The 26,524-nt window shown below is 30.9% G+C and overlaps 5 protein-coding genes and 1 pseudogene across 6 annotated transcripts; all 6 read right to left on the bottom strand.

Annotated features, from left to right (window-relative positions):
* Positions 1-1,009: 1,009 nt before the first annotated feature.
* Positions 1,010-4,484, bottom strand: LOC113003943 (annotated as a pseudogene).
* Positions 4,485-4,553: 69 nt separating this feature from the next.
* On the bottom strand, positions 4,554-16,591 carry LOC105193159. Its single transcript, XM_011157515.3, has 13 exons — positions 15,730-16,591; positions 14,841-15,186; positions 14,413-14,649; positions 14,076-14,189; positions 13,791-13,946; positions 10,538-10,644; positions 10,010-10,355; positions 7,131-7,390; positions 6,426-6,768; positions 5,500-5,736; positions 5,270-5,383; positions 4,975-5,130; positions 4,554-4,818 (listed from the first exon to the last, which is right to left on the bottom strand). Exons 1-13 carry the CDS (start codon positions 15,984-15,986, stop codon positions 4,768-4,770), a joined length of 2,724 nt encoding a protein of 907 aa, XP_011155817.3. The 5' UTR covers positions 15,987-16,591; the 3' UTR covers positions 4,554-4,767.
* LOC105193150 (odorant receptor 4) lies at positions 8,259-11,079 on the bottom strand. Its single transcript, XM_011157503.3, has 6 exons — positions 10,538-11,079; positions 10,010-10,355; positions 9,412-9,642; positions 8,938-9,051; positions 8,644-8,799; positions 8,259-8,548 (listed from the first exon to the last, which is right to left on the bottom strand). The coding sequence occupies exons 1-6, from the start codon at positions 10,792-10,794 to the stop codon at positions 8,498-8,500; spliced, it is 1,155 nt and encodes a 384-aa protein (XP_011155805.2). The 5' UTR covers positions 10,795-11,079; the 3' UTR covers positions 8,259-8,497.
* A 480-nt stretch (positions 16,592-17,071) lies between the features above and the next one.
* Positions 17,072-20,197, bottom strand: LOC105193133 (odorant receptor 4). The gene is made up of 6 exons (XM_011157480.3): positions 19,637-20,197; positions 18,551-18,893; positions 18,137-18,373; positions 17,805-17,918; positions 17,536-17,691; positions 17,072-17,301 (listed from the first exon to the last, which is right to left on the bottom strand). Exons 1-6 carry the CDS (start codon positions 19,891-19,893, stop codon positions 17,251-17,253), a joined length of 1,158 nt encoding a protein of 385 aa, XP_011155782.2. The 5' UTR covers positions 19,894-20,197; the 3' UTR covers positions 17,072-17,250.
* Positions 20,198-20,728: 531 nt separating this feature from the next.
* On the bottom strand, positions 20,729-22,975 carry LOC120358768. The gene is made up of 6 exons (XM_039454032.1): positions 22,457-22,975; positions 21,987-22,351; positions 21,519-21,751; positions 21,236-21,349; positions 20,970-21,109; positions 20,729-20,780 (listed from the first exon to the last, which is right to left on the bottom strand). The coding sequence occupies exons 2-6, from the start codon at positions 22,273-22,275 to the stop codon at positions 20,729-20,731; spliced, it is 828 nt and encodes a 275-aa protein (XP_039309966.1). The 5' UTR covers positions 22,276-22,351; positions 22,457-22,975.
* A 27-nt stretch (positions 22,976-23,002) lies between these two features.
* LOC105193517 (odorant receptor 4) lies at positions 23,003-25,967 on the bottom strand. Of its 2 annotated transcripts, XM_039454500.1 has the most exons (7): positions 25,443-25,967; positions 24,987-25,332; positions 24,478-24,711; positions 24,183-24,296; positions 23,906-24,061; positions 23,635-23,692; positions 23,003-23,455 (listed from the first exon to the last, which is right to left on the bottom strand). In XM_039454500.1, exons 1-6 carry the CDS (start codon positions 25,697-25,699, stop codon positions 23,642-23,644), a joined length of 1,158 nt encoding a protein of 385 aa, XP_039310434.1. In that variant the 5' UTR covers positions 25,700-25,967; the 3' UTR covers positions 23,003-23,455; positions 23,635-23,641. The 2 variants fall into 2 exon arrangements, with proteins under 2 accessions (XP_039310434.1, XP_011156294.1); XM_011157992.2 differs by lacking the exon at positions 23,003-23,455 and having other exon boundaries at positions 23,488-23,692.
* Positions 25,968-26,524: the final 557 nt, after the last annotated feature.

Here is a 26,524-nt window from a genome sequence, read left to right as displayed (position 1 = left end):
TCAATTAATGGCATTTGATTTTGCGGAATAAAATATTTGTTTTTATTTATTTATATTATTTAACGCCTGTTTTACACTTTCCAGTTATGATCAGAAGTCCTAGTAAATAAGTTATCACATTTTCCACGCTGATTATAGCAGCGTGATGAATAAAATAAATATTTGATAGTTTTTTTTTGGAAGCGAATAGTCTTCTGATGTTTTCTGAATGAGTTTCTTTTATCATAATATGACGAAACTTGCGTATCTGCTTATACGTTAATTTCTGTTATTAGTCAACCATCAACGCAAAATATTTATTAAACCTAAGTGCAGAATCTAATATAAAAAAGTCTATTGCTCATGAAAATGAAGACTTAAGTTGTTTCAGTAACACAAATTACAGTAACGAGTGCATTAAGGTATAGATATAGTAAAAAAAAGTAGATACGCTTGAAAAAAATAAAAAAATAAAGTACAATTTTGTTATATACTTTTTTTGTCTACTGCAGCTCGATGTTATATCATCAAATATCCGGATGAAGACCGGGGGATCGTACGAGGTCATTACACACAGGTGCACCCCTGAGCCAACGGCCAATAGAAATTGCTCATCAAATATTTTCATCGTACTACGACTACAAACGCATTTGTTGCTGCTCCTCCCCCCCCCCTCTCCCTCCTTTGATAAAAGAAAGGAACAGGCAGAATTACTTCTCCCTCTTAGGCGCATCAGCGATGTGATCGAAAATTGTTTGCCTTAAATATGCAACGATACATGCGGACGTAGGCGGGGCGACATATGTCCGATGGCGAATTGAGCTCCGGGGACCCCTCGAAAAGTTTTTGAAATCTAGAGGGTGAAGAGACTTCGACAAAGAAACAGAAAACTAAGTTGTGCGGTGCTGCGGGAACGTGTACAATTTTGTGTACGCAATATCTGTGCGTTGCTATTGTATCAATATTTGACGAGATAATAATTAAATCTATGGATACAACGACCGACAAATATAGAGAGAAGTAAGTACTTTATTATAGAATATAACTGGGATATACGTTTATATAAGTATGTATGTCGCGCGATATCGTGCAAAATGACTTGAGAGCGTCAATGCTAAAGAGATATTTATTTAAAAGAAATATTGATCTCCATTGAATTTGCTTTGCTTAATTATAACTATGTGTATTATAACATTGTATCTCAGAGTCTTAGATCGTAGCTCAAATTTCGTATCGTGCTCTTTAAATTACTTTAAACGTATTTGGAATACAGTTTGCATTGCAATGTGTTTCTTTCTAACTGGTAATTTGCACATTATGTAATGTGTGCTTCATAAATATCTGTTGAGAAAATCGATGAGATTGATGTGACGTTTATTGCATCGCCAATATTACCGATAAATACGATCCTGAAGCATTCATGATCTATAACAATGTCATTTTTTGTATTAAAGGTAAAAATTACTTTTATTTATAATTATAAATTTATTAGAGATTATGTTGGATTATAGATGCAAATTTTGAGTAATACTTTTTAGTTCAAAGTAAATTACATATAAAAAAATTTATATAAATTTATATAAATTTTAAGAAATAGAGAGAGAGAGAAAGAAATATTTTATAACAAATATTATATGTAATCTATATCAAAAAGATTTAAAGTTAATTTGCGTGTTGCGCATAATTCTTACACTTGCAAAATATTCTTCGGAGAGATCCGCCATTTTTTTCAACAGTAACCGTCAATTGCTTTTGCGATCTTTTCTTAATATTATAAATGACAAGATACGAGTATCCCCTGGCTTCAAATTATACTATGCGGAATTGTACGCTGCGTGTCCGATTGTTTTGCTCTAGGAAAAATACATTTCAGTACATTTCATAAAGATTTTTTTGGTATAAGTAATATTTGATAACTTCTTGTTTAATGCTTTAACGAACGAAATCTCTCGTTATTTTATCATTGTTATAAGCATCTTTTTGATACTAACCTTATTGTTCAAATATTCTCCAGCAAAGCAGAATATAAACGCTTCTAAGTTTATTATAGTGTAAAATAGGAGAGATTTTATTATCTGTTCCGTCGCATTGAGTGTACCAATTGTCTGTAAACAGAAAAAAAATCGTTAACTTATTAGAACAGTTATAAATATTTGCATCTATTTTTATCTTATCTATATAAAACACAAGGAAATTAATTAAAATAATCGTACGCTTATTGGTAAGTCCACGATAAGGAATAATCATTAATATGAAGTATTTATAGTAATTTAATTTTCCTCTTTTTTTGACGTTTGCGATAAAGATAATGCCAAGCAGCAAATCATTATCGTGTTAGTCGTAAACTGCAGCAATGCGATGTACGTGTACAAATTTTTAATGTTCTTCGAGAAGTTAATTATTTTCTGAATGATTTTGTCCGTGGTAATTGGTTCGGGCTTTTTTCCACTCTCCTTGGGTGCGAAATTTATCAACTAGTAACGCAGAATATCTATCTGACTACCTATATGTAAAATCTGAAAATAAGGAAACCCGTGGCTTTTATACAAAGTCGTCTCAATTTTAAAATTTATATTTATATGTTAAAATATTAAAAATAAAGAACGTAATATAAACTGTGGAAAGAAACAAATTCCATGAGATAGCAGTCCAATTTTATTATAAAATAATGTAATATATACTTTAAAAAATTTTTTTACGCATATATTTATTTTGATATTATTTTTTTCATTTTTAAATAAATCTCTTTTAAGTTTTGCAAATAAATTTTTTTTACACTTAATAATATTTAAAAATATAGAAAATAATAAAGTAGGTATATTTATTTAGTATAAAAAATTTTTTTTTAGTGTACATGCATATACAAACTCTTGTCAGATTTTAATATAAATAATGTTTGTTATCCTTATTATTTATTATTACTGCAACTGTTGTTCGCGATAATTGCTCATGCATTTCTTAACTTACCTATTAGAAGCAAAGCGTTTACAGCACCGGCAGCCCGGCTGCACATGACGACGTACACGGTTTGCGTGATTAAGATCACTGTATACGTTCTTTGTGTTTTCACATCGAAGGGAAGTTCCATTTTATGGATATAGGGCAGGTCGGACGTGCAATCGGTGACACCGACATCGGCCAGGATAATTCGTGTGCTGTACGCAGCTACACTTAACGTGTGAAGAATTATCATTGCGTTAGTGATACGAGTCGACAATTTCGCTTTGCATATCGTTTCGTGCATATTGATCTCGTTGTTGGCGCAACTGTACAGTCTTCCGTTATCATTTCCAAAGTTTCGATGAGTTTTCTGTGGATGATTTGATTCGTCGATTATCCTATTGATTACAAAAAGAATTATTTCAAATATTTAGGAAATTATTATTTCCTAAATTTTACTGGATAATTTTAATAATATATTCGATGTTATGTTAGAAATTTTTAGTTTTATTTTTTACTTTTTTTTTATTAAATAAGAGTTAATAATTAAATAATACAGAGCAGTATTAAACACACAAATATGTATGTAGATACTGAACACAATTGCATCTTAGAATATAATTGATTAATAAATACGTAATTAAGTAAGTTGATTAATAAATTAATAGATTTATTAATTTATTAATAGATATATTTATGATAGACCAATTATTAGATTGTCTTTCTCTAGTTTTGGCTGTAAGCAATTTATATAATTAAATGCCAATCGTATTACTTACCGTTCATTTAATTAAAACGTAATCACTTTCATGTACTCGTATGCTAGATAGCTATTTAAACAATCTATCAAATTGAAAAGATTATTGGAATAGAAATGCGTTTGAAGGTACCGATAATGATAGAATTAAACACATATTATCGTGATAATCCCAAATATTCTGCAAAACGGAAGTTTCACAAGTATCTGGCCATTCCGAACAAAGTGAACATGACTTTTATCGTGCGATTAATTGTGTTTTTCCGGATCATAATATTCTGTTCACTTTCTTTTTTTTATACGACCGCGAACACATCAAAATGCACAACAAATCCCTTTTAACAAATCGTTTTTAACAAAGTGTGGGGAAATACAATGAATTCGATTATGAACGCCAGATGTACGTTTTTCGATGGACATACATCATAGAATTGCTGCGTAAAGACTGGGCGTTCCTGAAAGGTCATCGCACGAATTCACCCTTGGATTGTCGACCAATGGAAAAACAACTCATTAAATATTTTCATCGTACTGCGTGCAGAGCACCTATACATCTGTCGTGAGTCCTGACAATTTTAATAAAAAGAATTGGGAACACAGGTGGGGTCATCTCTTTCTTTTCCGAGGGCCGATGATGCGCTCGCAAATTGCTAGCTTTAAATAAGCAATGACACGCGTGGACATAGATACGGAGTATTCAATTGTGAGTTCGTGTTCGGCGAGCTTTGAAAACATTTTGAAGTTTGGAGGGCGAAAGAAAATAACAGAAAATTAAATTACTGCGTAGTGTATACCTATCTTTGCGCATGATATTTCGCGACTAACTCTCGGTTACAGGAAAATTCCACGATTTGTCTTTCCATAAAAAGCTGAGAGCTATGGCGTTACAGTTTTATAAAGGACGCTATGATTTACTATAACTTCATATCATATTTCACGTAAATTACATTTACTGTATAGAGCATATATTCGAAAAAAAATACACAATACAATGTGTGTACTGTAATTAGTGAAGGCATATTTACACGTATGTCGTCTCTGTACACGCTTCACGACTACTGATTAAAAGTTATCGAGATGAACGTGATGTTTTATTGCATCGCCAGCAACATTGATAGGTAGGATCCCGAAGCATTCATAATCTATAATAAATGTTGTATGCGTTAGAAATTAATATTTATGAAAATGAAATGTTGCTGTGGCAAAAAGAGGCGTGCCGATGAAAGGGAATTTTATCTCATAAATATTGACTGGTAGAAGTAAAACGACCAAAATTTTATATTCTGCTTGAATCTTACACTTGCGAAGGATTGTAAAGTGAGATCCATTATCTTCCCAGCTGTTAGCGTCAATTGTTTTTGAGATCTTAATATTATGAATAACAAAATTTGACTATCTTTGGACTTTAAATTGTACCATTCACAATTATACGTTGCAAATCCAACTTCCCTGCTCTATGAAATAATAAAATTAGGTAGTAATGTTAATTTGATAATAAAATTTAATTTTCTCTGTCTGTTTTATAAAAACTATATAATTATTTATATTTTTATTATTGTTTTATTATTACAATAATTATCTTTCATCACTGACCTTATTGCTTAGATATTCTCCGGCGTAACAAAATACAAATGCCTCTAGATTCGTTATCGTGAAGAATAAAATACATTTTATAATCTGCTCCATAGCATCAGCAGTACCAAGCGCCTGAAAAATTAAGAATATGGTAGCATTACTTACTTTGCAAAAAATCAGAGCAAAAATAAATTCTACACAATGTAAAAAAATTTTCTTTTTATAGTATAATTCACTAGTACACTTACAGTTACAATAATAAAGGCTATCGTGCAAATTAATAATGTGTTTAATGCGAATAACAGCATTGCGAGATACGTATACAGGCTCTCAATATTTTCTGAAAACTCAATAATTTTTTGATGCTTCAGGACAATCTTATTTGCCATGACGACGATTGATTTTTGCTTATTTTCGATATTTTTGGGTTGAAGCTGTGCCAACCAGCATTGCAGAATATCTATTTGGCCACCTGTATGAAAAACCTAAAAAAGAAGAATTTTTAGCTACATGCACAAGTAATTAGATTACGAAGAATTTGTAGAAAAATAAAAAAAATATTAATAATTGATAAATAATTCAAAAATGTTTACACGTAACATATTTGACAAGATTCTTTTTTTTAATATTGTTATTCTGTACGTTATTGCAATACAATAATAAAAATTTAAATAAAAAGGTTAAGAACAAGCACAAAACAAAGATGTAAACAATTAGTTTAAGATAATTTAAGATTTGTTCATTATAACAATCATAAATTTTAAATTAACTTAGATTAATTATCCACATCTTTGTTTTGTACTTGTCCTTAGCCTTTTTATTTAAATTTTTATTATTCTTTCTTTTTATTTTGCGGTTCATTTTTAATAGAATGTTAATGTAAATAGTCTTGACTAAAATTATTAAGCTTGTTATATGTATTTTTTGTTTACATGGAATTTTTTATCCGTACTATTTGATATTGATTCTATATAATTTAAAGGGTTCTTGAAGGATAATTTATATTTTAGTTTCTGTGTAAATTCTTTCCGTTAAAAATGTTTAATAAAAGGGTGATTAATATTTTGGGCCAAGTCTGTATTATTCAGTGAAAAGGACACCACGAGATTCAAGTTTACAATGTAACAGAATAAGTTATGTATCCTTAATTATAATTGCCTATGCAGTAACTTACCATAGCCAAAAGTATGGCGTTGTAGACGCCAGCTACAAAATTGCTAAGCATCATGTGTATAAATTCCGCGATTAACACAAATCTATACATATGCTGCGTATTAATACTGAAGGGAAGCACTAATTTGTTGATAAAAGGCAGTTCGATCGTCTCGGTAACATCGGCATCAGCGATAATGATTCCCATGGAATACAAAACAATAGTCATCGTATGGAGAATAAGTATAATGTAAGTGATGCGATCCGACACTTTTGCCTTGCCTGTCATTACGCGCATACCGATATCATTCTTAGCGTAATCACTCCAGTCGTCCGTAATTAACGCCAAAGTCTCCTCGAATTTTCTGTGGACGATTGTTCCTCGATCACGCTGTCGAATTCAAATGAAAGTCCTATTCATCGCGTCACAGAAAACCGTAACATTTAAAAAATATTTCACCTCCGATTTATACGAAACAACGTTAAAATTGTTCTCTTCTTTAAACAAAATTTTATCTTACGTATTTCTTGTAACTTTTATTTGTTTTCCAGAAGTAGTAATGAAGAATTAAACGCGCATAAAGAAGATAATTACGAAAAAGGCGTCTTTTAAGCGTGACCAACATTTTTACGTTAAATAATTGCCTTAACATATATTAATTTATAAATGACAATTTTTTCAATTAAAAGTTGAAATAACTTTAATTAACGCACTCGTTTTACTCACCGTTGGTTCACCCAGAATGCAACGAGTTTAGTGATTACTTTTGCGTGTGCCAAGAAACTGCAGAAGCAATCCACCAAGTTGAAAAAATTCTCCGAATTCAGATGCGTTGAAAAATAGAGGTAATGACAATATTCGACGAATGCCGTTGTAACAATCCAAAACAATCTGGTAATTAAAATGATTAATCTGCCCGAGCTAATACCGAACCAGGGAAGCATGAGAAACGCTATGCGATTAATCGTGCTTTTACGAGTCATAATTGTTTATTTCTTTCTGCACTCGGTTATGTTCAAGCGAGCTCATTAGAGAATATCTAAAGATTTCTTAAGAAAAAAAAATTGAAGAATGCGCTGTTTATAGATAGATGTATTTCCCAAATGACAGTAGGATGTATATCATTGAACACCTGCGTAAAGACTGGGGCGTTGTGGGAGGTGTTCAAGCAGGTGCACCCTCGGCAAATCGATCAATAGAAGTTGCTCATGAAATATTTTTATTATGCATGCACACCTCAAAAACACTCGTCGTGTTCCCTGACGGTTTTGTGGAAAAAAGAGAATATAAAATATATTTCGCCCGCCTCTTCGGTACCGACAATATAGCCATAATGCCGACATGAAGTGCGTACAATAAATATATAACGATTCATGCAGAGAGATACGTGTATCGTAAATTGTACAAGAGAATGTTCTCGATTTTTGTCCATCACGGCATCACAGTCTTTCTTAGAAGTCGCTCTCTATGCATTAAATGGATAATGTCTCGCAAGAAGCAACGGCAACAGTGCCGACACGCATTGGAGATGGAATCGATTTTATCTTCTCATCATCACATCGCGGTAATATCGCGATAAAATCACGATGGCAATAACATTGTACGGTGAATGTCATTTTTTTAAAACATAATTAAATTATTTTGACTTTGTGCGTTAAATATTATATAAACCTAATTATTTTTCTGTATCACAAAGAATGCTTTCATACGTAATACAAAAAATCTCTTTTAAGAATCTGTATCAAAACAATACTGATATGTGCATTTGCAACTGTATGCCCAACGTGCAAAAGAAATTCCTTCGCGAAGCATTACAAAATGTTTTAATATTGTATTCTAAATCATATAAAAAAATTTGAAATTGTTTTATTTATTTTATTATTTACATACTACGTTATATATAATACTCATGTGAAATTCGATATTACATTACAATATGTTGTAATGTTAGAAAAAGCTAGATTTGTAGACTAATGTCCCATATTTATACTTGGAGAAATGTATTACAATGAATTTCTAGAACTACTGATGTATGAAAAGCCTATAACGATTTTTGACTGCTACTAAAAATCCATGTGTTATGTAAGTAACGTTTACTGCATTGCTAATAATACCGACAGATATGATCCCGATGTATTCATAATCTAAAAAGGTTTTGTAATATTGTATTAGAGAATTTAATGTTTCTATTTAAAATGCTTTTTGTCATCAAGCTGAAATTTTAATGTATAAATCTTACACTAGTAAAAGATTGCATGGATAGATCCATCATTTTTCCAATTGTAAATGTTAATTGCTTTTGCGATCTTAATATGACAAATGACAGAGTACGAGTTTTCTCACATTTCATATTATACCATGAACAACTATACGCCGCAAAACCAATTTCTTTGCTCTATAAAGATAACAAAAAATTTTCAATTATTTAGTATTCTTTACAATATCATTTTTAATTAAATAAAATATACTATTATTTATTGTTAACATTTTGCAATAAATATTAATACTTTAGCATAAGTATTTTGTTGCTAACCTTATTTTTCAAATATTCTCCAGCGTAGCAGAATATATATGCTTCGAAGTTTGTGATAATGTAAAATAAAAGTGATCTCATTATTACCTCTGTCGCATTAGGGCTGCCAATTGCCTGCGATATCGTGCAACGATGAAAAATTATTAAATTCAAATTTTATAAAAAATTTGTAATATACAAATATATTATTAAATATAATAATATAATAATATAATTAAATATAATAATATATTTAATTATTATGTACAATAAATAAATACGTAATTCTTTAAGATATTGACTATTACTTATATAAGTAATAAAAAGTGAGTTAATAAAAACAAATTTAGATAAATAAAATAAAGTTGATCACAGAAGTAATTAAGTTGAATGTAACAGAGTAAATCAAGATTTTATAATATATTATTTGATATTACATTATAAAAATATTACATATAAATAAGTAATATAATAAGTAATATAGTAATAACTCACCGTTACGACAACGAAAGCTAACAAACAGATCATTATCATATTTGACACAAATAGCATCAGTGCAATGTATGTATAAAGGCTTTCGATATTTTCCGTAAAACGTATAATCTTTTGATGCTTTTGAATAATTTTAGTTGTTGCGATTGATACATTTTTGCTTTTATTTTCGGGGGATGCAAGCTGCATTAACCAGTGACGCACAATATTGATTTGGCCAGCTACATGTATGGTCTGGAAATAAAAATCTCATTGTGTGTGTACCTGTGAAATTAATCAAAATCCACAACTGATTAAAGTTCAAACATTGCATAAAATTGTGCAAAGTAACACTATCTAAATACACGGAAATAGTAAATAATATATATAATTTTTTTTTAATTTTAACTTTATTATATCATAGAATTATACTTTTAAATTAGACTCATTTTAAAATGCACACAATAAAGTTGCTATATAAATAAAATTTATTACTCAAATATATTATTATCATATTGATTTTTATAATAAATATATTATATTCAAATTTAATGATGATTCAAATTATATTTTCCACTTAAATATCGTTCATTTGAATATTGTTTGAAAATTTGTAACTTACCAGAATTAATAACAAAGTATTCATTATACCAGCACACCAGGAACACATGAGCAAAAAGAAGAAATCTATCGCTAAAATAAATCTATATGTGCGTTGCGTGTTTACGTCGAAGGGAAATTCAACCTTAGTGTAGAAAAGTAATTCCGTCGTGTTATTGGTGACATCGATATCGGCCAGGATGGTACCGATGGAATATGTAACAATCGTTGTCGTGTGAAGGATCATCATCACTTTTGTAACACGTTCCGATACTTTTGCTTTCCTCACTGTCTCGCGCATGCAGATATCGTTATTAGCACAATCACTCCAATCCTCTCGCATCACTTCCAAGACTTCGATGAATTTTCTATAAATGACGTTCGCTAATCTTGTCAATCACAAAGTAATCCTAATTTTCTGTGAATACTCATCTTTTTCAACATTTCTTATTTCTACATGTAAATCAATTTTTTTCACGTATTCTACCACCGAAATTTGATGAAACATCTTTACATCGTTTTCTACTTTGTACATATACAGATTACTTACCGTTGATTTAACCAAAACACAAGGCACTTAAAAAGCACCTTGCAATGTGCTATAAAACTGGACAGGCAGTCTATGAAGTCTCCAATTGTAATAGAATGCATATGCGCCTTAAGATAACGGTAATGACAGTATTGAGCAAATGGTATTGAAACTATGAAAACCATTCTCCAGAATAAAGCAGTCGATGCGCCTGGCCAAACGCCGTTTAAAGTGAGCATAAATTTCGCCATGCGATTAAGCGGATTTTCACGAATCATAATTTTCTATCTCTTTTTTACTCTTGCCAGTTGTACAAGTGAATTTGTCAAGGTATGTGACAAATTGCAAAATAAAAGCCTTCGGTATAAAGCAAAAAAAATATGCTCCTACCAATTGTGTGTCTATCTTTCGATGGACACTTCGATGAAATACAGTTTATATTTCGATGGAAACTATACATCACAAAACATCTGCCTGAGACTGGGAGGCAGAGAGAGAGAAATCTAAAAGATTATTAAACTGGTATATCCTTCAGCGGCTGATCAATAAAACATGTACGTAAGATATTATTATCGTACGCATATCGCGTGCATAGCTCGCAAATATATACGTATATTTTGTTGTTTTTCGCAAGTTTCTTGCGGGATAAAGGAAAATCGTAAATTCACTTTTTCCTCTCTTGAATACTGGTAATACCGCGAATTGTCTACTTTAAATATGTAATGATTCGTGCGAAGATAGATGGGTGTATATCCGATGGTCAAACCGTGTTCGCGGTTCTTCAGAAAAGTTTCGAAATTTAGTCGCTATGAAATTGGAAGAAAAAAAATACGTGTGTGAAACTTCACGTTGCGTTATTTATAATATTAAAAGTGTTCGTAATAATTTATATTATTAGCAATATTCATGCTTTAGCAATGTAAGGATTTTACAAGTTCGCGAATTTCTGTGTAAAAGTGAAATAACTTCTAACACCAATTACAATTTAAATAAATCAGACAATTGTGCAAAAAGACAGTATATATACAAATATAATATCTCATCTCTATTATAGATTACTATATATCAGAGATGGGCAATTTTTTGAATAAAGAATAATGAATAACGAATAAAGTTTTACTTACAAATAACAAATCATTTTTTATTCGAATAAAAATTTATTCGTTCATCTCAAATAAAAATATTTTCGAATAAAATTTTATTTATAAATAGTAAATCATTTTTTATTTGAATAAAAATTTATTCATCTATCTCAAATAAAAATATCTTCAAATAAAATTTTATTTATGATTAAAAGATAATTTTTTATTTAAATAAAAATTTATTTGTTTATCTAGAATAAAATAATTTTGAATAAAATTTTTATTTGAATAGAAATTTATTTATTATTTGTAAATAAAATCTTATTTATTATTTGTTATTTACACAATACAAATAAAAATTATAAACAAAATTTTATTTGAATCAGCATTTTAAATTATTGTTTTCTATTTATCTTATTACTTATTTTATTTACTGTTTAATTTTATTATTCAATTTATAATGTAATTTATTTTGTTACTTATTTTATTATTTTATTTATTTGTTTTTTATATTTTATTTTATTTTATTAATTATTTTTTTATGTCTTTAATAACTATAGCCATAAATGTATCTCTAAATTTAAAGTGAAAATAACGTGACTTTTGTAGCGTTTCTGTAAATTTATTCGCACTTTTTAAATCAGCCATATAAAGCCGATAAAAATGCGATGAAAATATGGAGCTATTATCAAAGTTTTATTTAAAAAACATTTTTTTATTGGATATAATAGTAACAATGAAAAAAAAAATTAACATGCAGATAATGATAAAAGAAAGAATAATGCGAATAAAGAATTATGCGAATAATGAATAACGCGAATAATAAATAATGTCTGTGATGCAAATAATGAATAACGCGAATAACCAATAATAGCAAATAATATGAATAACAAATGTGAATAATGAATAATGCAAATAATAAATATTGCAAATAACAAATAGTAGTTAATAATATGAATAATGAATAATGCAAATAATAAATAATGTCTATAGAACAAATAAAGAATAACGAGAATAACGAATAATAGCCAATAATATGAATATATAACAATAAAATTTTATTTAAATAATTATCTAAATAAAAAATTATCTGATAAATAACGAATAATGCTCAACTTTGCTGTATATACGAGACATTAATTTATTGAATTAGTCAAATAAGAGTATGTCTAATTATGTAAATTTATCATAAATATAAGTATATAAAATATATATATTTTTTAATATTAAGATAAAATAACTCGATAAATCTTACAGTTGCATAAAATTTTACAAATATTTTTATCTTATTGCATTATATCATCGTCATTGCATAGTCGCTGAACAATCACCAGTAAATAACTATTGCAAAAAAATATTAAAATAATAAGACTTTAATAAGTTAATAAATTGCAAATTAATTGTATTTTTTATAATTGAATTTTCATAAAAAATTATTAAAATATTATTTTTTATTTACAAATGTAATTATATTAAAATTTTATTTATATTTTTAATATCTAATTCAATTTTTTATTTGTTTATTGACTGGTGCAATGACTCCATATTCGATCGTTTTTTTACAATTATTTTGTTGCGTGAGAGGAAAAGAAAGTAGGTTAATTCTTCCCTCTTTTACACGCTAGCACAACCATGAATAATCAGCTTTAAATATGTAATGATTCATGCGAAGGCAGATGTCCACCAAGAATGATACCCATCTGTTGTATTTACCATCCCTCACGAAAGTCCCAAAATCTAGAGGGGAAAAATTGAAAGTAATAAAAAATATTGAATTTGATGTTACGGAAATTTATGTAATTTTATTTGTCAGGATTCAAGCAAATTTACTTTTTTAACAATAAAAAGTGTTTATAATTCCTCAACTGTAAATAGATGATCAAACCAAAAAAAAAGAGATTTTATGATTATTTTATATTATATTTCAAAAAATACGTTATTTTACAACGTGTTTCTGTAACTAGTGATTTACACTTCAAGTTTTCTATTTCATTATTTAAAACTTGTTGATATGGTCATTGCATCGCCAATAGCACTGATAAATATGATCCCGAAGCATTCATGATCTAAAACAATGTTACCTCTTTTATTTTAGAAGTCAGTATTTTCTGTTATAATGTTATAATAAATAAATCTATTTTTTTTTATTTTTTTTTGTTTTTAAAGGTGAAAAGTTTGTATATTAAACTTACACTTGTAAATGCTTCTAAGGAGAGATCCATCATCTTTCCTACTGTAAGTGATAATTGCTTCTGCGATCTTAGTATGATAAATAACAATACACGACTTTCTGTACATTTTAAATCGTACCATTCGCAGTTATATGCCGCGACACCAATTTCTTTGCTCTACAAATAAAAGTGAGAGAGAAATGATTTCTAATATTCGCAGTTCTCTTTACAATTTTTTACGATAAGAGAAATAATTATTTACTAGCAATGTTTCATCATTGTTATAAGTATGATCTTACTACTAACCTTGTTGTTCAAATATTCTCCAGCATAGCAAAATATAAATGCTTCGAGATTAGTTATAGTGTAAAATAGAAATGATTTCATTATTTGCTCTACCGCATTGGAGCTGCCTATTGCCTGTAAACATTAGGCAGAAATTTTTCGATAAATTCTTAAAAATAAATCCATACGTAAATATTTATAGTATAATATGTAACAAAAAGTAAATTTATAAACAAAAGAATTTAACAGATGTAATATGCAATAGTGTATTAAAAAGTAATTTAATATTTAATAGTGTTATATCATTAGGAATTACTGGAAAAATTGCAATAGATATGTATTTAATGATGTTACTCACTGTAACGATAAGGAAGCCGAGAGAACATATCATTATCGTGTTTGACACAAATTGAAGCAACGCGATATACGAATAAAGATTTTCAATATTTTTCGTGAAACTGATAATTTTTTGATGTTTTTGAATAATTTTACTTGCAGTCGCAGTGATTGATTTGTGTTTGTCCTCGCTCTTACGAGGCACAAGCTGCGCCAGCCAATGACGCATAATCTCGATTTGGCCAGCCGTATGTAAAATCTGAAAATAAATATAACATTATGTATGGAATTGATTATGATGTACGAATTGTTAATACGTGCAACGAATTAGTTAAATGCACACTGTCAAATAATATTATCAAATGTAACTAAAACTTTTAACAATCCATATATATTTAGTTTTAACTTTATATTAATTAAACAGTCTCGAGTACAGAGAATTCTTCTTACCAATGTCAATAGTAAAGAATTTGTTATACCGGCCGCCCACGAGGAAAGCATCATATACAAAAATTGCACGGTTAAAACGATTCTGTACTTGAATAGCGTGTTTATGTCCATAGGAATATCCAGCTTGTTCATGAAAGGCAACTCTTTTGAAGTATCCGTGACATCGACATCGGTCAGGATGATACCGATGCAATATAAAACAATTGTCATCGTATGGAGGATGACAATCGAATTTGTAATGCGATCCGACAATTTCGCTTTGCGTGCAGTCTCGCGCAGGCCGACATCATTATTAGCGCAATCGCTCCAATCTTCCGCCATCTTTGCCAAAATTTCGACGAATTTTCTGTGGACGATTGTTTTCATTTGATGGTGCTATCACGATACATAATCTCTTAATTGGCGTTATATAAGTTTATCCTTTTAAAGATTTGTTATCTTTGGACATTGCAAACTAATTGTCAATGCTATTTATTCATTTCAACAATCTTCGTTCATAAATTATTAATATAAATACAAATAAACCCGCACAGCACGTAATATTACAAAAATATTTGCAACGCTACGTGCTGTGCGGAAAGAGTCTTACAAAGAGAACTAATGTATTTTTGTGTGAGAGCACTTTACAATATTTTCTTACCTGAAATTGGCCGAATTGCCATGTGACGTACATTTGTTTTAAAAAAGAAAGTTTTTTTTTGCAACTACGTAATATATTACTCACAATTCTACTTTTGAGAGGAAAACTATTGTACAAATAAATCTTCTGAAAAATTATGGTTTTGGAATTACAGTATCTCTAGCTTCCACATGAGTACATATTGATCGTAATATTCTTGTGGAGATCGTAACGTTCTACGGCACGTATAATTCGGATAATACTACTTACCGTTCGTTCAACCAAAACACGAAGAACTTGATAATTATTTTGGAATATGCAATGAAGCTCGACAGACAATCCATTAAATCCAAGATTTCGGCAGAGCGCACATGCCAGTAGAAATAACGGTAGTGAAAGTACAGAATAACTGTCATTGAAACGACCCAAAATATTCTGCAAAGCAGAACATACGGTGTGCCTGGCCAGATACCGCACAGAGTGAGCATAAACTTCAACGTGCGGTTAAACGTATTTTTACGAGCCATAATTTCTTATTTCTCTCTGTTCTCTCGTGTGCACACAGGCGAATCCATTGAGATGTACGTAAAAGAATAAAAACTCTCTATAGATAAAAGAAATATACGTTCTGACCAAACGCGCGTGCGTTTCGATGACAGTTCTACGTGTATTATAGCGTGAATACCTTCGTGAAAAAAAAAAGAAAAAAAAATGTAAGAAAACTCTAAGAAATCAGTAGGTTCAACCTTCGGCAATTGATCGCAATTGCAGTTGCTCATTAAATATTTCTATTGTGCCGAGCGAAGACCCTGAATACATTTCGTCGTGGTTTTTCATGAATTTAATGTAAGAAACGGAAAGACAGGTGAAGTTCTTTTTTCCCCTCTCTTTTCTGCGCTGGTAATGCATCGCGAATTGTTCACTTTAAATATGCAACGATACGTGCGGACGTAGATACAGCTATGTATCTACGTCCGACGGTTAGTCGTGACCACGATATTTTAAGAAAGTTTTAAATTTCTAGAGACCGAAGAGCCGATCAATTATGTGCAACACTATACAACATTACATTGCTTTGCTTGTAATAACTGAAAAGGGATTTGTAGAAGAATAATCCTAATAAAACGCAATTAGGATTAATAAGTTCATTATACATTTGTTTTTGAAAATATACGTGAAATAATATATACTATTATTTACATGTAAATTAAAGTATACATAAATAAATATTTAAAAGGATCAAATATTATGTCATTAACGTTGTATTAAAACTTTCTATATTGTATTTTCTGTATATGCAAATAATTTTTTATGTTTTTTTCTGTATCAAGTGCTCTCTTTCTCTCTCTTTCTCTTTTTTTTCTGTCTCTGTGTATATTTAATTATTTCATTTTCTTATTTAATATATTTAATATCTGTTTCACTAAAAATACATAAATGTAAAATTGGCATGGAAAATATAAAAATTACGTGAGACTGCTATATCCGTTCGATACTTCGTGAATTTAATTTTAATTATTGATTAAAAGTTTTCTCTACGTTATAATATTATAATACGTTATAATATAATAATCTGACGGTTCCTGGAAAATATATATTAGGATCTATTAAATATTCTGATATAAAGAATGACTTGCCATTTTATATTCTTCTATAAGTGACTACATTTTAGAATTTCTAAACTACTACTATTTTAAGTCATAAATATATATTATACAGGCATATTTCTATCACTACTAAAGCTATATACTTCACGATTATTGTACAAAAATCTTCTAATATACGATGTGCTTATTGCATAGCCAGCAATACTGATAAATATGATCCTGAAGCTTTCATAATCTATAATAAAGTATGAACTTTTTGTATTGGAGATTAATACTTTAAAAGATTATATATTTGGCAATAAGAAAAAAATGAGTTTTGAATATTGTTCTAAGAAAATTTACAAATTTAAAGAATTGGCATAAGAAAATTGCATAGACAAAAAATAAATTTAATGTAGAACGTATCTCGATACAAATATCATGTATAAAATTATCCAAAATTATTTTGTGCGCTGCGTATAAGTCTTACACTTGTAAAAGATTCTAAGGAGAGATCCATTATTTTTCCAACTGTAAGTGTCAGTTGCTTCTGCGCCCTTAATATCACGAATATTAAATTACGACTGTTTTCAGGTTTCATTTCGTACCAGGCGGAATTGTACGCCGCATTTCCAATAGCTTTGCTCTAGAAAGGTGGAGATAGTTAAGATTGCCCTGATTGTATTGTCATTTTCTTTTTCCGATAGGCTCAAAATAATCGTTAATGATTATCGTCATAATTATTGTCCCGTATCTTACTTTGTTTTTCAGATATTCCCCTGCGTAACAAAATATAAACGCTTCGAGATTCGTTACGGTATAAAACAAAAGAGACCGCATTATGTGCTCGGTCGCGTCGGGACTGCCAATTGCCTGCAATATCGAAGCAGCAATTATTTAATGTATTTCCAAAATTATAAACAGATTAATATCACCGTTATAAATAGATATATTAAACTGACACACGTATCTGTGTCAGTTTAATATCTGTAAGTAGAATTGCAGAATATTTATTTATTACAAATATGTACGGTCAATTTTATAGAATGTAACATTCATTATTATGCGTAATACTTAATGCTTTCACTCGCCGTTACGATAAGGAATCCCAAGGAGCAAATCAGCACGGTGTTCGATGTGAATTGCACTAACGCGATGTATGTATATAAATCCTCAATGTATTCCGAAAAGCTAATGATTTTTTGATGCTTGCGAATAATTTTATTCGTCGTAACGACAACAGATTCGGATCTCCTTTCATTCTCTCGCGGTACGAGTTCGTTTAACCAGCAGCGCAGGATATCCATTTGACCACCTACGTGTAAAGTCTGTAAGAAATAAAAATTGCACACATTGCATCCAATGATTAAAGTTCAAAATGACACGCTTTTAAACAACGTTTGAATAATTATCGTTTTGAAACGATATTAATCGCCAATTGTTTTGATAATTATTAATCCGTGTTATATGTGACAAGTGCATTTCGAACGTTGCAACTTGCTTACCAAAGTTAAGAGCAAAGCATTCAGTAGACCCGTTCCACAGCCGGACATGATGAGATGCACAAATTGCATGGACAGCAACATTTTGTACATGCGTTTTGTGTTTATGTCAACAGGAAGCTCCACCTTTAAGAGAAGAGGTAGTTCAGACTGATCGGTGACGTCGACGTCGGCGAAGAGAATGCCAATACTATACGCAACGATGGTTAACGTATGAAGAGTGAACATCGCGTTAGTGATACGTGCAGCTAATTTAGCTTTGCACGTCGTTTCACGCATGTTAACGTCACTGCTGTTGCAATCGTTCCAGTCTTCCGTCATCATCGTCAAGATCTCGAGGAATTTTCTGCGAATAATTTGAATTATCAATTATTCTACCAGTTATAGAAAAAAATATATAAAACATACCCAATCGACACAATTTATAACTGCTACAAAATTTAAAAATGATACTTCATATAATAAATATTTCATGATACTTATATCATAATTTTTTGGATCTGTTGTCTTCTTTTATGTAATACAAGTGTGCAAATGCTGTTATTTATATAACAAGTATGTGATACTTTAATATATAAACGTTATATAGTTTCAATGTTTAAATTTTATATATAAAAACACATTAATTACAACAAAATGATATGCCAAAGACGAAATTATAATATAACTACAACGTTGCTGCAACTTTCACGTTATATTAAATGTGATACTAAAACTTATAATTATTATACATGAATAACCGTGTCGATTGGATAGAAACTTGTGTATCTAGGAAAGTACATTGTGTAAAGTATTATTATATAATTATATTAATGTAGCTTTAATTTTGTTTTAATATTTTCAAACAATATTGTAACATTTTTAATTTTCTTATTTTCTTGCATTCAAGCGAATAAAATATAAAGATATGCACTTGATATATGTATCGACAAAAATTAAGAAAAGATGCAATATTTGTGAATTATTTATATTCTTCATTTATTGTAAATTGATTAAGCAATAAATGTGGAAGATATTGATAAAAAATAATGGAATAATCTTGGGGTAATACATATGCAAATTACTTATATATCATTTTGCATTACTTACCGTTCGTTCAGCCAAAATATGATTAATTTAATTGAAAATTTTACTTGCGTTAGAAAACTACTGAAACAGTCCATCAAATCGAAGAGATCACGAGAGTGGAAATGCATTAAAAGATAACGGTAATGGCAAATTTCATCTGTTGCTAACGCGATAATCCAATACGCCCTGCAGATTATAACGTACGATGTGCCTGGCCATACGCCGCATAGAGTGAGCATTAATTTTAAAGTGCGATTAATTGTGCTTTTACGCGTCATAATTTCTTATTTCTCTTTGCTCTCTCGTTTTTTTACGTAAGGGAAGGCATCGAATTATACGGAAAGACAGAGCAAACGCTTTTTCAGGAAGGTAAAAGAACTGTTCCCTATTTTTTTCTCTTCGTCACTCGTCACGCTTCCCAATGAAAACTCGAGATGCGTATTCTAGAATAACTGTCTAAAGACTGGGAGGCCCTGTGTCATCAAATGGGCGCTCCCTACCAGGATCGTTCAATGGAAGTAGCTCATTAAATATTTTTATCATATTCCATGCAGCCCTCGCTCGCGTACGCTCGGCTTCTCGCAACATCGATATAAGAAGAGGGAGAAAACATAGGGTCATCTTTCCTTCCCTCGAGTACCGATAATCGCACATTATCCGGTTTAAATATGCAATGATTCTTACGGCAAAGTACGCATCCGATGGTCAGTCGTACTTCAGCGCACTTCGGAAAAGTTTTGAAGTTCATGCAACGGAGCAGTGAAAAGAGTAGCGAAGAAGTCTAAGTGCAATGCTACGGAAATATAAGAGTTTTCTCGCATGCAAGGCAGTTTGCAGCTTGCCAGTGTGCGATCGTGATATTTAGGAGGAATCAACAAGTGCATAGACCGCATTGGTAAAAATGCGTGTGAGAATAGCACAATGTAATAATTTGTTAACCATGTACAAAATTGTCTAATCTTTTGAATTACTTTTACATGCAATGTCTGTAATCTGTAAAAAGCAATCGGTAATTCTTTTCATAACTTTTTCATCATTTTCAAAATATTATGTTTAATACATCCTTAAAACATTCTTAATTGCAAAAAGGATATTAGAGCATTTATTTCATTGCTAGCAGTACCGATAAATACGATCCCTTTCACAATCGACAACAATATAACATCTATTAGCGATAAAGAAAAAAATATATTTATATGCATTATTATGATCAATCTATATAAAAAATTTTATATGATAGAAAAGTCTATTTTGGACGATAATGATGTTATCATCGTTGTAGATAACTACGTTATTGTATGTACAAAAGTTAAAATATTTCTTTCTTATTACAAATTTCACATTTGTAAAGCACTCTAAGGAGAGAACTGTCATTTTGCTGTAAGCTGCAATTGCCTCTGCGATCGTAAAATTATAAATAACAAAATTACGACTATTTTTAGCTTTTATGTCGTACCGAGAAGAATTGTACGCCGTGTTTCCGCTCTCGTTGTTCTATAAACAAAAGTTATAAAAATAGAACTATTTTATAGTATTTCTCTCCATAATATTAGCTTTAGTATCGCAAACGCAAGATTATTTGCACGCCTTCCTTTATTACTATCACCTTTTTTTGCTAACCTTATTGCTCAGATATTCTCCAGCAAAACAATATATAAACACTTCGACATTCGTTACAGTGAAAAATATAAGAGATCTCACTATTTGTTCAGTGGCATCGGGATTGCCGATTGCCTACGATGTTAAAACAGAATAGAAATAAACATGTTTGCCCACGGAATGTAATAAAAAGTGGTTTACGAGTAGAAATATTTAATACAATGGATATATAATAAATACCAGTGTATAAGAAATTAACTAAAATTAATTTATTTTACGGTAAAATTTTAATAATCTTACTCACGGTTACAATATGATAAATCCTAATGAACATATCAGATATTAGATTCGAATTGCACCAAAGCGATGAGTGAAAAGAGATCTTCAATATCTTCGAAAGGGTTGATAATTTTTTTTGTTTTCGAATGATTTTCGTTATAACAGCGAGGAATGCGTCATCTTTTTTGTCGATGTCTGTAGATCCATTTTCCCTCAACCAACGCAGCGGGACGTTTATTGGCTGCTCACATGTAGAGTCTACAAATAAAGATTCTATCATTAGACAATGTGAGTACAATTATTTGTTTTATCCTTAAGAAGTAGAAACATTGTTATGAAACGAATGTGTGATAATAAAATGCAGTGATTGAATCAGACTCAATGAAATAAATATTCAATTTTTCTCGAATTTCAATCTAATGTATTTACATTAATATAAACTAATAATATGCTGTTTAACAATAACTATATTTTGCTTATAATACTTGCTTACATAAGTGCAGGTTATCAGAGTTAGAAACAGAGCGTTGAATAAACCAGCTCCCCAAGTGCCCACCATCGAGAACACAGCTGCTGGCTAATACCAATCTGTACTTGCGTCGCGTGTCTATAACGAAGGGATGTTCCATTTTCATCGCGAGGGGTAGTTCATCCGTTCGATTGGTGACGTCGATGTCGACAACTGTCATGAGAGTGCTAATGACGTATGCAAATCCGCCCATTGTGTGAAGAATAATTAACCCATTAGAAATACGACTCGATAATTTTGCTTTACTTCTCATTTCACGTAATGTAATGCCATTGTTACCGCAATCATTCCAGCCTTTCACTGTCGTCGTCACGATTTTGTCGAATTCTCTATAAATAATATAATCACTTGAAACACGTGCATATGTCGTTGCATAATTGCGACATAATTTTCATATTATTTTTATCTTTTTTTACAAGGTTTCAATTGCTTACTTCTGACTAATTGTCGCTGTACCGCTGTTTGAACGAGAAGATAGTGACCTTAACGAACACTTTTAAAAGTGCCAAGAAGGTACTCAAACAATTCATCAACTTGAAAAGATAGCGGACATGAAAATGCGATACAATGTACCAGAAGTGTGAGGCTACTGTGATTGTTAGCGTAATCAGCTAAAACTCTGAAGAATACTGGCCAAACACTAAATATCGTGAGCGTAAGTTCTACTGTTCGATTGATCGAACGTTTACTCCCCATAACTTCTTGTCTTTCTTGTTTATTCTTTATATATACTTGCCCAGCCATCAAAACCTAGGAATACTCTCGCTGAAATTTATATTTTCCAACCACAACTTGATGTACCTGGTGGAAAATTAGTGAGAAGAATAAAAGCTTCTAGGACGCAAGTAGTAGCTATTGGACGAGTGACCAATGATAGTTGATCATTAAATATTTTTATCATGCACGAAGCCCTCGTCTCGCTTGCGTATTGTAGTTTCTCAGAACATTGATAACACGAGGGAGAAAGAGAGAGCATAGATATAGTCATTTTTTTTCCCTTGGGCACCAGTCATTGCGCAACTATACAATGATTCGTGCGAGTGCGAACGAGGTAACGTACGCATCCGATCGTCAGTCGTACTTCAGCGTACTCCGGAAAGGTTTTGAAGCTCATACACGAAAGCAGCGAAGAAACTCAAATGCAATTCTATACGGAAATATATGAGTTTCTTCACGTGCAAGGTAGTTCACATGTGTACGAGATAATGATATTTACAAGAAGTCAACAAGTGCATAGGCTGCATAAAATGCGTGTGTAGGAGGGTGTAGTGTTTCATGTGCTCGAAAATATGTTTGAAGAAGTGAGAAACTGTATCCCAGACAGAAGCTATTATATATATGAACACGTAACTTTCCTCACACCAGGAGAAGAATATTACGATTACAGTTTTTCATTCACAGTAACTATATTGCATTTGGTCTAAAAGTATGTACTGAAAAAAAATATTTATTATGTACATATATATTTTTACTTTGTATATACATATATTTATATTTATATGTACATATAAATTCTATTCTAATATATTTAATTAAGATAGTCAACCTCTACATAATCATTTACAATTAATTCATTATTTTACGACTATTTAGAAATTATAAAATATATTACATGGAATTTATTTCATTGCCAGCAGTACCGATAAATACGAGCCCGAAGCCTTTATGATCTGTAACAATATTTCTTCCATTAGTGAAATAATAAAAAAATATCTATGCATTATGATGCATTGATGTAAAGAATTTAAAATGATAAAAAAGGGAACACATGCACGCGATAATAATATTATTACCGCTTATGACAGATAATAAAAATATATAACTATTGATATAAAAGTTTGAATTGAGATATGTTACTCTCTTTCAATTATTGCATATCTTACATTGGTAAAGCACTCTAAGGAGAGAACTGTCATCTTGCCTGCTGTAAGCTTTAATTGCCTTTGCGATCTTAAAATTATAAATAACAAAAGACGACTATCTTTAGCTCTCATGTTATACCAAGAAGAATTATACGCTGCGTTTCCAACCGCTTTGCTCTGAAGATAATAAAAATAAAAATATTCTATAGAATTTTCTTCTATTATATATTAGTTTTAAACGCAAGATTATTTAATTGTTATTTTTATTATACTGTTATAATAATCTTTTATCGCTAACCTTATTGCTCAGATATTCTCCAGAGAAGCAAAATATAAACGCTTCGAGATTCGTTACTGCGTAAAATAAAAGAGATCTTATTATTTGTTCAGTGGCATCGGGACTGCCGATTGCCTACAACATTAAGGCAAAATGAAAATAAACATATTTACGCATGAAAACATAAAAATAATTTATATCTCTATAATAAATTAATTAATGTAAAGGATAATATAGATAAATGTATAAGAAGTTAATTAATGTAATTAATTTTTAGTTAAAATATTTTACTTAAAATTTTACAAATTTTACTCACGGTTACAATGAGAAATCCTAACGAGCAAATCATCACTGTGTTCGACGTGAATTGCAGCAAAGCTATGTATGAATAGAGATTTTCAATGTTCTCTGAAAGATTGATAATTTTTTGATGTTTCTGAATGATTTTCGTCATGACAGTGACGAATGAGCCACGTTTTGTTTCATCTGTAGGTCCAACTTCCGTCAACCAGTGAAGCAAGATGTTTATTTGACTACCCACGTGAAGAGTCTACAATACAAAGGGTTTATCACTCGTGACAATGTGACTGCAATTATTTGTCTTTCAAATAAAAATAGCAATATTATTATGAAGAATTAATTAAGAAAGTGCATGAGAACGCACAAGACTTCGTGGAACGGATATTCCACTGTTTTCAAATTTAGAGTCTAGACTTAGAACATTTATATTCACTCCATATTAATAATATAGGATTATGTAATAATTATAATTATAATTATAGTTATATTTTGCTTATGATACTTGCTTATGTAGGTGCAGGTTACCAGAGTTAGAAACAGAGCGTTGAATAAACCAGCTCCCCAACTGTTCACCATCACGAAAACGAACTGCGTAGCTAACACCAGTTTGTACTTGTGTAGCGTGTCTATAACGAAGGGATATTCCATTTTCATCATGAGGGGCAATTCGACCGTTTGATCGGTGACATCGGCATCGGCCAGGAGAATGCCAATGACGTATGCGAGCGCGGCGATTGTATGGAGAATAATTAACCCATTACAAATACGACTCGACAATTTTGTTTTGCTAGCCGTTTCGCGCAAAGCAATCTCACTGTTATCGCAATCCTTCCAGTCTTCCGCCGTTGTCGTCAAGATTTCGACGAATATTCTACAAACGATTCAACATCTCGAGACACTTGCAACTGCATCTTCACAATATTATTTTTCTTCTTCTTTCAGAAGTTTTTTTACTTGTTCAATTGATTAATTGTCGCTTACCGCTGTTTCAGAGAGAAGACAATGAGCTTAAAAGTCAGTTTCACATGCGCCAACAAGCTACTCAGACAATCCATCAGGTCGAAAAGATTCTCGACACGAAAATGCGTTACGAAGTACCAGTAGTGCAAATATTGATTAATTACTAACGTAACCAACCAAAACGCTCTGTTCAGTACTACGCATGATACACCTGGCCAGACACCGAACATGGTGAGCATAAGTTCTACCGTGCGATTGATCGTACGTTTACTCCCCATATTTTCTTGTCTTTTTTTTTCTCTATATATTTACGGGGTTATCAAAACCTAGAAATTACTCTCTTCAAAGTATAAGAAGCATGTGCTTTCACTAATATTATATTGATCACAGCTTGATGTATGTTGTGTAAAATTTGCGTGAAGACTGGAAGATTCTAGGAGTATCTCGAAGTGAGTAGCATCCTTGGGCGATTGACCAAGGGCTCATAAAATATTTTCATCCTACTGCGTGCGCAACACGAAGAAGTAACCTTTAATTTAAAAAAAAAAGTGAAAGGTAGGGAGCGGACAAAACCGCGTGTTTTCCTCCAGTGCGATGTACTCACGAATAATTTGCTTAAATATGTAATGATCTATACGCGGCGATTGTGTACATCCGATGGAAAATAGCATTTTACGATCTTTGGAAGTCTCGATATCTAGAAGACAGAAAAGAGATTCGAGGGGAAAAAAATAAAGAAATTTGCCAGGTAATTGTGCAAATGCCACGCAACTGTTATAAGATCTCAATAAACAACTACCTTTAGGAAAAGAAAATCATCGTCGAAGAATATCTTTCAGTTGCTAGAACGCAATTTCGTGACTTATTTGCATTAATAATTTACAGTAGAGCATGAAACATCATAGACCGTACTCGATTGCAAATCTAATTTATTCTCTCGGCAAAAAAAAATATGGAGTTTCAGCCACAAAGTAAATCAAAAAAGATAAAATTGGGTACATGTAAATTACTCTTTGAGTCCTCGTTATCTGTGACCTATTAAATCTCTTTCAGGCAAAAAATGAAGAGAATTCATTATCGATTTTACAAATAACATGATGTTT

Source organism: Solenopsis invicta, chromosome 10, assembly GCF_016802725.1.
Source record: "Solenopsis invicta isolate M01_SB chromosome 10, UNIL_Sinv_3.0, whole genome shotgun sequence".
Classification (NCBI taxonomy): domain Eukaryota; kingdom Metazoa; phylum Arthropoda; class Insecta; order Hymenoptera; family Formicidae; genus Solenopsis; species Solenopsis invicta.
The sequence above is the reverse complement of the archived record's forward strand: the minus strand, read 5'-3'. Positions and strand labels throughout refer to the sequence as shown.